The 13,583-nt window shown below is 38.0% G+C and overlaps 1 protein-coding gene across 6 annotated transcripts in view; it reads left to right on the forward strand.

Moving 5' to 3' along the window:
* The window catches only part of LOC122571915 (histone demethylase UTY), a 143,859-nt gene that overhangs the window by 121,456 nt on the left and 8,820 nt on the right, over positions 1-13,583 (forward strand). For all 6 annotated transcript variants that reach the window (XM_043736233.1, XM_043736234.1, XM_043736235.1 and 3 more), the window contains 5 exons: positions 7,186-7,369; positions 7,750-7,965; positions 10,538-10,699; positions 11,984-12,170; positions 12,388-12,705. In XM_043736233.1, the coding sequence (XP_043592168.1) occupies positions 7,186-7,369; positions 7,750-7,965; positions 10,538-10,699; positions 11,984-12,170; positions 12,388-12,705 (1,067 nt within the window). The remainder of the gene's footprint in view (positions 1-7,185; positions 7,370-7,749; positions 7,966-10,537; positions 10,700-11,983; positions 12,171-12,387; positions 12,706-13,583) is intronic.

A 13,583-nucleotide genomic window follows, 5' to 3' on the forward strand; every position in this document is an offset into this window, starting at 1 on the left:
ATCTTAATATCTACGACGATAGTCGTACGAGTATAGCGACAAAAGAAACCTGAGTATCTCAGATTTATTAATAATAACGCGAACGAATCTGGATAAAACGCGAATTCGTACGTAAGGTCGCGGCCTGGATATCGAAAAAAGCGAACGTCATCAGGGACGCAATAAAATGCCATTACATCGGCACGCGGCTCCGACATCTGGAAATTACGCTTGGAAGACGAAGCCGATATCCCGCCCCGATAATTTAAATGCCTTCGTGACGAGGCTCGACCTCGCGTCTCTTCCTTCCTCGCTTCTTAACGCGTTTATTACACACGAAGCGAAACAAAGACGGAGAATAAAGAAGGCAAGGAAAAGAATCCGGAAGCACGAGCGAGTAGCGGGCGATACGCGAGATTTCAAGGAAAGCCGGAATTCCAAGTATTTGCTGCGCTTTCTCCCGCACGACGGAACAGGTCGATAACTCACGTGAGAATTCGCGGTTACGATGGCGTAGCCTGGAAATTTACAAAACGAACCCGAGCATTTTATACCATACAATACCATAATCGCCGTATGTTTACCGATAATAATATACCATAATCGCGTCTGGCGAAGTTTAGCGCCAGCCAAAGCTCCGCCAAAAGCCTGTAGGCTTCCGCGACAAATCAATCCTCGATAATTACAAAGTTGTCGTATCAGAGCAATAAACTACCGAACGACCGAACGTAAACTTGTGTCATACTTAAACGCAACGTCCAAGAGTCGACCGTGTTTTTTCTTCCCAATCATTTTCATCCTCGAGAAACGTAGCAGAGTCGAAGTTCGCGTTAAGAACTAGCTGTATAATTCGATAAACGTATATCGGATGGAAATTGTAAGTCGGAACGAACCTTTGCAGCGATCTTTTCAATCTTTCAATCTTCTCAAACGGTGCAAAAATACGCGACGATTCAGGCTATATGCTTGTCAGACCATACGGTGCACAAAGTGTCAATTTAGTCGATTGGCGAGCGATTTATTAACTCGGCGTGCTTCAGCACCGAAATTTTGATCCGAGTGGTTCGATGAAAAGTGGCTTAGGGCGCTGGATGCAAATTTCTAGACCTTTCCGGTCGATCAAATCTGCAACTCGATCGTACCGATACCGGACACTTTTTACGCACTAAAGCGCTTAATTTAGCAGTAAGTGGCGACTCGCGTCACTCGACTAAATTACGTGGACGTGTCCGTGCGAGCCTTTACGGGTTCCAAAGGGTACAGGACTCTTTTACAACCTGTTTACGGCTTCTCGCGTGTTCACGTTGGGACCGGTTCGATATACGTTGCTTCTTTTTCTTCCTTCTTTTCCTTTTCTCCTTCAGCCGCGATTTTTTCCTTCCGTCCGCGCCATAAACTGGTCCTCCGTGTTGACAGAACTTCAAAATCGTCGATTCGCAATTTAAGGAACTGAGGAACGCGCCTTTTAAACGCATTCCACGTGTCGTGTCCCTCCCCTCGACTCAATTTCACGCGCTTTTCCGCTTGAACATCCTATCGGTCGAAGGTTCCATTCGTAGAGCAATTTTCTCCAAACTCTCCGACTTCGACGTACGAACGAAACGCGATAAACTCCGGAGGAGAGAATCGCCGCGAATGCACGCGAACGACGAAGAGCGCAACGAATTATTCGTCTTTTCGTTTGATCGATGTTTCGCCATTCCGTCAAATTTGACACGCGATCGACGCAAGGAGCCCTACGAAAACGAAGGATCGACGACGGTTGAATATTTCAAGCGTCTTAGGAATAAAAATACCTGAAAAAGCGAAGAGCCCGTGGCAGGGGCGGTTTGCTCAAGAGAAGATACTTTTATAGTGAGGTTTCTATCCGGAAGGACAATGATCGGTCAGTAAAATACCAGAACCGGGACGCTGACTTCCTCGAAGATATACAACGCCTTTGTCGCGGTAGACGATCATTATATCCAAATAATTATGTCGCAAATGATGCAGCCAATTGGAAAAGTTTTACGACTGTTTACATTTAACGCCACTTCATAAATCTCGCCTTTGTACAATTCCAAGTAGGTTCATGGGCAATACTCCAGCGTTAAATTTATTTTCTAAGGCTCTTTCGTACTTTGTATTCTGGCTTCTGGTCTCGGCTTCTTCCTTTTTTTTTTTTACGTTTCAGAGATCTGCGAATAGACACTGGAAAGATAAAGACTGGAAGATGGGAAATGGAATGTTGGAAGATTTCAGAAAATGTTGAAAAATATTCGAGACTGTAAGGATTATTGGGAGGCTTTCGAATGAAAAATTCAGAAGTTGAACTTTTATAAGCAATTACGAGAGCTATAAATTACATGTGAAATTCGTTTAGATGAATTAGTTAGTACCGTTACGTAAATTCGTTCGTTTACAAAACTAATTGTAAGTTGAATGGCTGGAATCGAGGACGATAATTACAACGTAATATATAGTCGCTTTAATTTGGCTGACCTCCATTCCATACGAATTTGGAACGAATTACAATATTGTTATTAATACGACTTCAATCGATATCGATCGCACGACGCGATATATATCGAAAATTAATATTAAAAATCGGAAGGAATATTAATAAGGATAAAACCCTTGTAAAAAGGAGATTAAATACTCGATTTAACAGAATGGCGAGATATCGATATGTAAATTTCACGTACGTTTAACGCACGTTTAACACTAGAACTACCGATAGTTAACAGGAAGCTATTTCTACCAAAACCAGTGAAAATGACTGGTCTTTCAAAAATACCTAATCATAGAATATTTTTATATTTATCGATTTATTACTTTCTTACAGAAGCAATTCCATGTTATGTAGTACATTTTTGGTATTATTGATCCATCTGGGATCCCTAAACGAGGATTGACACATTTATAAAATTGTAGAGCCAGTCATTTTGACTGCTGTGGTATTTCTAGCGTTGGGATCTAGCGATCTAGCGATCGATCCGGAATTTTCCTGATAAATGATATCGTCATATCGAACGATACACGGTAAAATTTGGAAAAACGCGTGGCAAGTTGTAGAAAACGAGGGAACTGGTTAATTGGGCTTCGATAAACACATTGCAGGACCCTTTTACGCTTTGACAAACGCCAGTCATTTTCACTGGTATTGGTTTAAGTAGCCTCGATACAAAATTATTTTCAGTTTGAATACATAAAAAGCAAAATAAAATTCATTATATTATTCTCTTAGTTATCGTTGCGAAAGTCATTACATCATCGCGGGAAAAAGATATAGCACGAAGTAGGAATTTTATAATAAAATTGTAAAACCAGTCAATTTGTCTGGTGTGGCAGTTCTAGTGTTAATCTCTGCTTAATTGAATGTCTCGTTTAAATGTCTCTGAATACGTGTTATATAAATAAGCAGAACTGAGAAGGATGAGGAATTCTCGTTAAACAACTAAATCACATCGCGTTTCTCGAGCAAATAGAAAAACGAGTTGCATAACAAAATTCGTTTGCAAAGAGATCGATACACGAATGAAACGGAATGAATCGTATCAGGTGTATTCATTGTATCAATTGTATGAAGCGAATTTCAAGAGAAGAATGCGCGAGAAAATCCCACGAACGATAACTAAATTTACGATCTACTAAAAATATTTTATAAATTTATCTACCGGTGAAAGAGAACCGAATAATATTTCCTCGTAAAGTTCGCGTTAAAAGCGTAGCAATGGCAAAAACGAAGAAACACGGAACGTACGAAGACCGTGAAACGAATAGATAATAAAGAAGAAAAAAGAACCGTGAAAATGAAATATCACGATCCATTGTGTAACCGGGTGGAAGAAACGAAAACACAGAACTGAATGGATGAATGGACGGCGAGCGACAATTAGAGCACAGTAGACGCTTTAATTTCGCCGGATGGTTTATGAACCGACCGACTTAATTCCATTTAGAATCGCCGTGCGTTTAGCATCGCGTTCTATGATTGTGTAACTACTTGTTGCGAAACTCTCGTTTTCCCACGGCACGTATTTAATTCGCAAGGTATAATACGCGACGCTCAGCCACATCGAATCGCTGTGATAATTAAGACCGAGCGTTTGGAAGCGGTGTCTGGACATTTTCGTCGCGGACATGAGAACGTGATCTCGATCGATGCTACATGAGAACGATTAGTGGAAATTCATAATTTTATTAATATAAATCTGAGACGTTTCCTCAAGGAGAGATTCGTCAACGTTTCGTTAACAAAAACTGGGTGTTAAACTTGACGAATGAATTTATCTACGTTCGAGAATCATCCTCGTATTAATATTAACAAATGACGTTATTGATACTGTTGATATTATTGAGTTGTTGATATTTTCGTATATATAACACGCTGAATGGAAGAATATATGTAAACAGGTATAGATATTACAGAATATACGGTGAAAAATCATTTTCATGCGAACTCTACTTTTATGTACGTACGTCTCGCACGAATTATTACGAAGGAGTCTTCTCGAATCTCAGCCGCGTATCCTGAAAGTATCTTCTGACAGAAATCCATGACGTACATAGCGAACAGTATTATTGTATTAGCTACGATACAACGGCATTATTTTACCATGTGAAATTAACAAACTTCGAAACTCAACTGTACACGGTGACAGTTCAATTTATCGCCAAAGGAGGAAGTGTAATAGTATTGGAAGATAAAATTAATTTCGACGAAATTTGTTTGCAGGAACAGGTATAGAATCATAGAATGAACCGCGATCTTGGGAAAATACAGAATCTTGTTCGGAAAATTCTATTCCACTCGCAACGTACATCATCGTAGCCGACGCAGACCTACACGCAGCAGATAATAATGAATGAAGGAGCTGAGAAATAAAAGCTTACCGTTACAACTCTGACAGCTGCCTTTAAGAATACAGCATACATAGATACACACGTGTATCGTGTACCTACTCAAACACACGTCCAGTAACATATGTATAGCAATGTATTATATATTTGGCACAAGGAAGTGCTCGCGTCGATTTGACTCAAGCGACAAGTAAAAAAATATCTCTATCAGCTCTTGAGTAACTTTTCTAAGACATAGAACAAATCCTGTATATCTCCGAGATACTTAACGTTCGTATCATGTTTGCCACGAAACGAACCACGCGTTAGCAATTTGTAGTTTCTTAAAGAAATTACACTTTCAAACGCGAAAGAGTCTCCGCTAATTCTCGTACAATTTTCCCTGTTACCTAGAAAAAGCGCGATTGTTCATAAGATCGTTCGAATTACTTTCCCGAGATTCCGAAGTCGCACGTACGAGATCTCTCCTGTTCTTATCTTAACAGGAGGGAGGTAATTTCGTATAAAATTCCGGTAAAATGCATCAAAGTAATTCGAAGAATATCCTGCGCGCGTGGAAGAATTCCGAACGTTCCCAAGAACAGTCAAATCCGATAAACGACTCTGTAATTTTTCCTGTGAACGCGATTTTCCCAATTCGCGAGTTTTAGAAATCTGCGGCTTCTCAGTAGCGCTCATCGCGTACAATAAAACGCTGCTGTTCACATCCTCAGGAACGTTCCAACTATTTTCCCAAGACAGAGACCGCCGCGTACAATCGCTTCTACGCCTATGTTTATAGAGGGTTGTAATTCGAGACCGCCTGGAAGGGAGAGTGGGGTAAAAGTGGCTACCCTAGGTTATACCTGCGAAAATCTATTCAGTTCGGTACTCGTCTAGCCTGGAGCCAGCACAACACGTCCAAAATTCTCAGGAAACTCAGCAGGGAAAGGAACGGTACTTCGGTCCCTCCTCTTCGTTTTCATTCGCACGCACCACATCATCGTCCACACGCGATTCCCAATCTCGCTTTCCTCTGAACTTGCAGTTCCTTCTATCGCATGTTTCGAGGCAGCACCTTGGATCTGGTGGCTTAACGCGCCGCCAAATATCCATCGATCTTCAATTCTGCCGAGTTCGTCGTTCGTGAAGTGTATCAGCTATAAAGATGCTTTTGAAGTGCCCCATAGAAGATCGTAGAAGATATTGGATCGGCTGGAGGGAACTCGACGTTGGCTTGGTATAGGAACAGAGACAAGCAAATGAAGTTACCACGGAACGCAGTGAACCGACTGAAAAATTATTCAACGTCTATTTCCTTGTAAAGTCAACTAGCGTAATATTTCTTCTACGAGCTTTTGTTAAGTACGAGGATATTTGTTTGGAAGAAATAGTTACATGGAATAACAGAACAAGTTAGAATAATAGTTGAGTAGAATAATAGTTTGTATGTATGCTTGTGTGTTTGGGAAATAACTCGAAACGAAAAGAAGGTATCTGCGCTAATTTTCATGCAATTTCTTCTATTCGCGGAGAAACTCGGAATGTTTATGAAAAGAGATAAGACTCGTTCCAGTCGCGTCGATACGAGATTTCAGGTCCTTATCTCCTCGTATTCTGTCAATTCGCTTGTCACCGCACCAGACACGAGATAATCTCGTTGCCGATTAATTTCACGACCTCGTGGCCCGAATTATAGCAAAGTACACGAATGCTTGTAACTATTATAATTCTAACGAACAGTGGCAAGAGTACGTACAACGATGATTTCATAACGATGACTAGTTATAGTTTCAAGAAATATTTCCACATTGTGGTGCGAGATAGAAACGAATCTTCTACGCGTTGCTTTCAACATTTACCATTTGCTTGAATCTTTTCCTAGTTCACAACATTTCTAGAAATAATTTATAACGAATAGCCTGCTGAATTATTTGGTACGTCGTTTAAAACACGCACAGAACGGTTTAAGACGAGAAGAACAAGAAACAGGAAGAACAAACGCAAGAACAAAGAGAGAGATGAATGAAATCAATTTATTCAAAAGCTAATTAACGAAATCCCCGAAGAAGTTCTCGCTAGCGGCGGAGCCAAACAAAGTCGCATAAACTGAATTGAATTCTCAACAAGCGACGACAGACGTAAAACAATATCAAGTATCTTTGTATTCGTCCGTAAAAACTAGACACTTTCTGTTCGAACGGTGGCCCAAGACTCTTGCACGCCAACGTAACACAACTTTCGTGGCAAATATTAGTTCATAGTTCATAATTTGCAAATAACACTAAAACGAACAACGAGAGATCAATTTCTACCAACGCGTTTCTTTCCTCTGTCGCACGATGTACGCGATGATAACGTTCGAACATTGATTTTTCGTTGCAGGATGGATGTACCACGTGGTTGACTGCACGGTGCTTGGTATAACGAGACAGCAGAAGCAAGCAATCGCTATACACTGTCTGCAAAAGTCCATCGAGGCAGAACCGAAGAGCGGGCAAAGCCTTTACCTGCTGGGACGTTGCCTCGCCGCTTCTGGAAAAGTTCACGATGCATTTATCGCTTACAGGTAACGTACGTCGTCCTTATGATACGCGAAGAGCGTGAATCTTGGAATTATTGCGCCGATGTATCAGCCACGCTCTTAAGCCTCTTAGCCTGTCCAGGCAACACCGACTAAAATTCGCTTCTGTTTGGTAGCTTTTTCGTTTTACCGACGTTTAAGCTGGATTAACTTCGACGCAAGAACGTAGGCAATTCATTGAGAAATGGCCGTCCGTTCGATTTCCTCGATTAAACGCGTCAATATTAAATTCCAGCAATTTTATGCTCCTATGTTAGATTGACTATCGTGGACAGTGGATGAACCACGCTACACGAAACAATGTCATCCACCCGCTTCGATGCTTTAACGAATCCAGGTCACTTACCAACGATCGTCGATTGCAGAAATTCCGTGGAAAAGTCAGAAGGGAACGCCGACACGTGGTGCAGCATAGGCGTTCTATATCAACAGCAGAATCAACCTATGGACGCTTTGCAAGCCTATATATGCGCTGTACAGTTAGACAAATCACACTCAGCTGCGTGGACTAATCTGGGCATTCTGTACGAAAGCGTTAGTCAACCGAAAGACGCACTAGCTTGTTACGTCAACGCATCCAGGTAAAGTAAATTGTCGGCCCGACACGTTAAAACGTTAGCCATTAAAATCTCTATCGTTAAATAAGATGGACAAGCTGATGCTGTCGTGAGCGAAATTTCGCTTCGTATAAAGGTTTCGTTGTTACTTAATGTTTAAACATTTTTATAAAGATAGAAGAACGTCGTTTGAAACAGCGTAATATTACAATTCACATGGAGCGAAATTTTGTTCTTGTGATCCTTCAAGAGTTAGCGAGATGTTGTTGGCTAACAATGGTTTGGCTAAAACACATCTGTGCTATGCAATATCCAAAAACAGTGATGTATGCGTAAAATCTTTACTGTCAGCTTCATTGTTAGTTGTTAATCGACTTTGTACTTTTCCTACGAAACTAGATTTTGACATGTTTTCTACTATATTTCGTTTTAACGAGAAACAGTTGCTTGATATGTCTATAGCGTACGTCAATTTATTCGATAATTTATTCGAGATTTCTTGTAAGATATTTAGGAAGAGAGAGATTTTCTTACTTTACCTGTTGATGACGAGAGATCGCAGTTCCTTTTATATAAAATATTTGTCTTACTATAATTAATAAGAATATTTCAGTTTCATTTTTAGGGAAGGAGTAGAAGAAGAATTACTTTAACATTTAGCCAACCGCGCGTGCCACGGCGAGGTATACTAATACTCAGTGATTAAAAAGAACAAAGAAGTCTAAAAATTATTTAAGTGATCAATTATATTTTGCGGTAATGATTTCGTTTAACAGTTTCACATATTGTTTGTAGAAAACATCAGATTAAAAGTATATATTAAAAGTATAAAAGATATAGGTAAAATTAAAAACATTAAAGATGACCAAAGATAGATAACACGACTGAAACGTGAAATTAAAAATTCATAATGCGTTTTAATATCTTTTTACAATGTGATGTCGTACTATTATAACTTTATTTAGTCATAACTGATAGTGTAACTTTTTAATTAATTTTAATTGTATTTTATTATATACTGTACTTAATAAAAGCAGAAAAAGTGGCGCAATTAATTTGGAAAAATTCACAATATATAACAATAGTAAACAATAACTGATAATAGCAAAAGGGAAAACGCGTTGCAAAAGTCAAAAAGGGAGATCTCCCCGTTCGGCCACGCAGCGATGTTCTTCACAAAGGGGAGATCTCCCTATTCGCTTGGCTAAGTGTTAAGTAGAGAGAAATTCGTTAGAATATATTTGATTTAATGCGAGGGATTTATTCTTTGTTTCTTAATGAAATGTTATAATCGATGAAAGCGTATTAATGTATCGAATAAATTATGAATAAATTATCTGATTATCTATACTGGGTATCTCGTATCACTGGAACAAATCGTATCTTTAAATATCCTGTGTACAGTGGAATATTTATATGGAAAAGTTGATTGGAATTAATTCCCTACCTCATTCATATGTCATAAGAAAAAGTCACTGATCTCTGTCGAATTAAAAATAAACGCGTCATGAAATTCATGCGAACGAATAGAAGCTTACAGAAGCGTGGTAAATGTATGCATCGAAATGTTCCTATGATCAAAGCTCAACATTTTTTAATTAAATAAGCGATTAACGTGTTTCCGCAATTGTCAAACCAATTTTGTCGTAATTTTCTAAGTACCATTTTTTTTAAATATTCAAATGAAACGCGCATGGATAAAAATCTGCTAGGATCGACTCAAAGTGAGATTAAATTGCAGAAAGTGCATTTTCGTCATAAGATCATCGTATGAATGTGAACAACAGTGGTACATAGTTGCTCGCGCATTTAGCTCTCTTATGTCACAAATTTAATTCTAAAGCTTTGTCAAACTTTTCGAAATCCGATTTCGACCAACTTCTCTATGCAAATATCTCGCTGTACATTGGTCCCTTAAGCTTTATAACTTCATTATACGGCGTCACCGTCACTGTATTATCAATGTACGTTTTCTCAGTTGAAATAAAAGATAAAACAATCGATCTTCCATCGATCGCTAACTGCTCCAAGATCCCTGCCCATTTTTTACGTAAAGCCGGTTACGCATGTTGCAAGACGCCTACTCGTTACGTTTATAGAGAAACTTCGTCAAATTTTACTTTGTAAGCAGATCGCGGGATTTTATGTAAATTCGTATCTTCACAAACTTAATTTCAACAAATTGAATGTAAGAAGAAATTTATTTCGTCCACTGAATGTTATACAATAAGGATCATACTTTGGATATTTCGAATCTCTCTCGCTAGTCTCTCCGCAATTTTTTCCACTTTATTCATGTATTCATTATCTATACCTCTTCTATAGTTTTTACGCTGCATAATGAGCGCCCTGCTGAATGGCGTATCACGCATTACATGTTACGAGAAGAATGAGTAAGTCGAGGACAGGTCAGCATTTCAAAAAAAAAAAAAAAAGAAAAGAAAAAGAGGAAAAGAAGGAGAAAAAAGAAAGAAAGGAAGCAAAAGAGAAAATAACAGAAGAGAAATGATAAAGAGGAGGGAGAGACTGAAAGCTTACCTGTCCATGAAAGATAAAATATAGAATAATGACAAGACAATCATTTTCGTTTATACAGGGGTAATAACAATACACCGAATTGCACGGGCTCATTGGCGGGCCTGGGTGGCGCTAAGTCAGGAGGTAACACCCCGATGAACCCATCGCTACAACAGCGGATCAACTTTCTACAAAGTCACCTAAGCCAAGCACCAATGCCATCCGTCACCACCACCACCAAGTAAGTTACCTCCATCGTGTTTCACAAATTTTAATTAATTTCAGACCTTTGCATTCACAGTAGGACCTCGATTATCAGAGCAATTGATTAAGCTACTGAGGACCAAGTAATATTATTGAAAGATACGAATAAAGTAATTTATACGTTGCTTTCTTAAAGTAAAGCTAATTTGTTAGGATAACAGATACCTTGCAGGAAATCACTGTGTAAATTAAAATACTATAGTGCAATTGATATTAGATCATCCCATAAGCAATACAGTTTTCTATGATACATATGTATATCAGACGTATGTATCAGTAATCAATGATGTATTCTCCCTTAATTTTACATTCTTACTATCGCCATCAGTTTAATCAAACATGAAGAATTACTTATGAGATGATCCAATACTTTAGTTCATCATATATTCAGTCAAAATAAATAGGTAACAACATATGAAAACAAAGTTATTCAATTATCTGAACGGAATATGTGATGATTTGTTTAGGTACACAAGGTATTACTGTATTATGATAATCAGACAGTTTTAATGTTATCATCTTCCGATACATCTCACCTTTTTGATATCTTATCTTAGGTGTGAAGAAATTACTTGGAGTTACTTAAAGGATGAGTGAAGTTATTTCAATGCTGATAAGTGTAAAACTCAAGAATCATATATGTGTATGTGTCCGAGCGCGTGCGAATGTGTGTATATACATATATTTTCAATACAATTTTTGGAGAAAATTCACTTTCAACTACGCATGTCTTAATACTTTTCTTGTGAAGAATAAAGACGATGTGTGACTCAATTGGTATATAGGAATTATACAGATCTGTGTAAAACAAATAGCGATGATTTTGAGATCTTCAAAATGCCTCCACTTTCTTTTTTTGTATCATCTACAGTTATAAAGCTATAATTTAATTCAATAAATGAAAAATAATAAGTTTTTGATGTTCAAGGATTTAGGATCTACAAGATTCTGTTCAATTCTAATCAAAAATTCGTTATTTGCAAAAATAAAAATTTTGGAAATTATGAAAAACGATAGTTTTTACTTCTTCAATCTCAACCTACACAGAAACATTTGGAACTCTTCACGTGCGAACGTGTTGCAGATAAAATGCAATTTTGTTTTGCCCACGCGAGTTAATCACAGAAAAATAAGAGAAAAAAGGAGCGGAACACGAAAGATTTTTTTTTAGAAGGTTCGTTCACAACACCGGACGATTATCAAAAGAAACGTGTATATGTAAACATTGGTCTCGTTAATATGTCATGTTTCTGTTTTTAAGGAGACGGCAGCTGCCGTCTATAGAAGAGGCTTGGAACTTACCAATTAGTGCTGAGATGTCCAGCAGGCAGCAACAACAGCAACAGCCACCCACTGGCCCGGGTTATAAGTATGGTGCTACACCAGCTGGGCCACCACCTCCTTATCCTCAAGGACAAGGACAGAATCTTAATACAAAAAGATTTAAGGTAAATCTTTTAGTCAGTAGAGAGAAATTATAAGTGAGAGAAATTGTAAATTTGAAAAAGCTGTGGTGAAGTAAAGTTCACTAGAAGTAAATCTTAAGATACAGTTTAATAAAACAATGCTTTTAGATATTAAAATACATACATTATTATATGCACTCATACAGTACAAAAACACTTGTTTGATTGTCTTAACTGACGAAATAAATTGTACTTTCAGCCAGGGGAAGAACCAATCTCTCCAGGTTCCCAGCAAAGACCACCGCCATTTTACCTCACATCTCAGCAACTACAGATGTTGCAGTTTCTTCAACAAAATCATGGAAGTTTAACGACACAACAACAGGGTTTGCTTGTCCAGTTACAGCAACAGTACCGATGCATGCAACAACACCAACAACAAATTAGGTTACAACAACAGCAAGCTACTCAAAGGGGGTTGCGACCTGGACAACCAGGTTATCCTACTACAGGCTACAATCATACGCAACTAGGACAACCTGGTGTGATCAAGAACTATGGAATACCTCAGCAACCGGTACTATACCTTTTGTTTTACTATACATTTATGAATCATCTTGTCATCTGGCTGTTAAATAATCCTATTTCACATTTTATAACAGAACTTAAAGTTTATTAACACTAAACCTACCGATACTTCGTGTATACCTGTTCCTACCGTGTCCGGTCAAAATAACCGGTGATTAAAAAAGTAATAGTTTTTATGATTTAACTTAGATAACGGTCAATTTATAACTGAATGTATATAAAATGGTTGAACAGGTTTTCGTAGTTTTGTAACCTTCACAATATTTTACTTGACAAGTTTTTTGTAGTAATGAATCTGAACTTGTTGACAGTTGCCGTTTAACATATCCATACAAATATTATGAACTGATATCCTGCCAGGTTTGCAACTTGCATCTATTTCTTTCCAAACTATTCCATCGGGCTTTTTAAGATGTTTGTAACAATCGACCGTAAAAAATGCTAAATTTCATAACGGTTCCTTAGGATTATTATGGGCCTGAGTTAATATGTTTTAACACCTGGTGACCATTTTGATCAAGGAATAGATTATGGTTTATGACAAGATTACGGGCCTAACAGTTGTTATTATTTGGTATTACTGATTTTGTTTGTCATCTAACCTTAAGATAACCTTTTCTTTGTACTGATTGTATTTATTTTAAAAGTAAATAAAATATTTTATCGACCGGTCAAATTAACCGCCCGCGGTAGGCAGGACAGAATACAATTTTTTTTTTTTAGAAAAAAAGCAAACTAGTAGTAAATACCGAAAAGTTAAGCATGTTTTATGAAAAGCCATAACGTATGATGCGATATGATAACGTTTAAATTAAATTGTTTTGGTAGTTTAAATACGATCAATTTGACCAGCAATGGTTGATTTAG

The sequence above is a fragment of the Bombus pyrosoma genome, linkage group LG10 (assembly GCF_014825855.1).
Source record: "Bombus pyrosoma isolate SC7728 linkage group LG10, ASM1482585v1, whole genome shotgun sequence".
Taxonomy (NCBI): domain Eukaryota; kingdom Metazoa; phylum Arthropoda; class Insecta; order Hymenoptera; family Apidae; genus Bombus; species Bombus pyrosoma.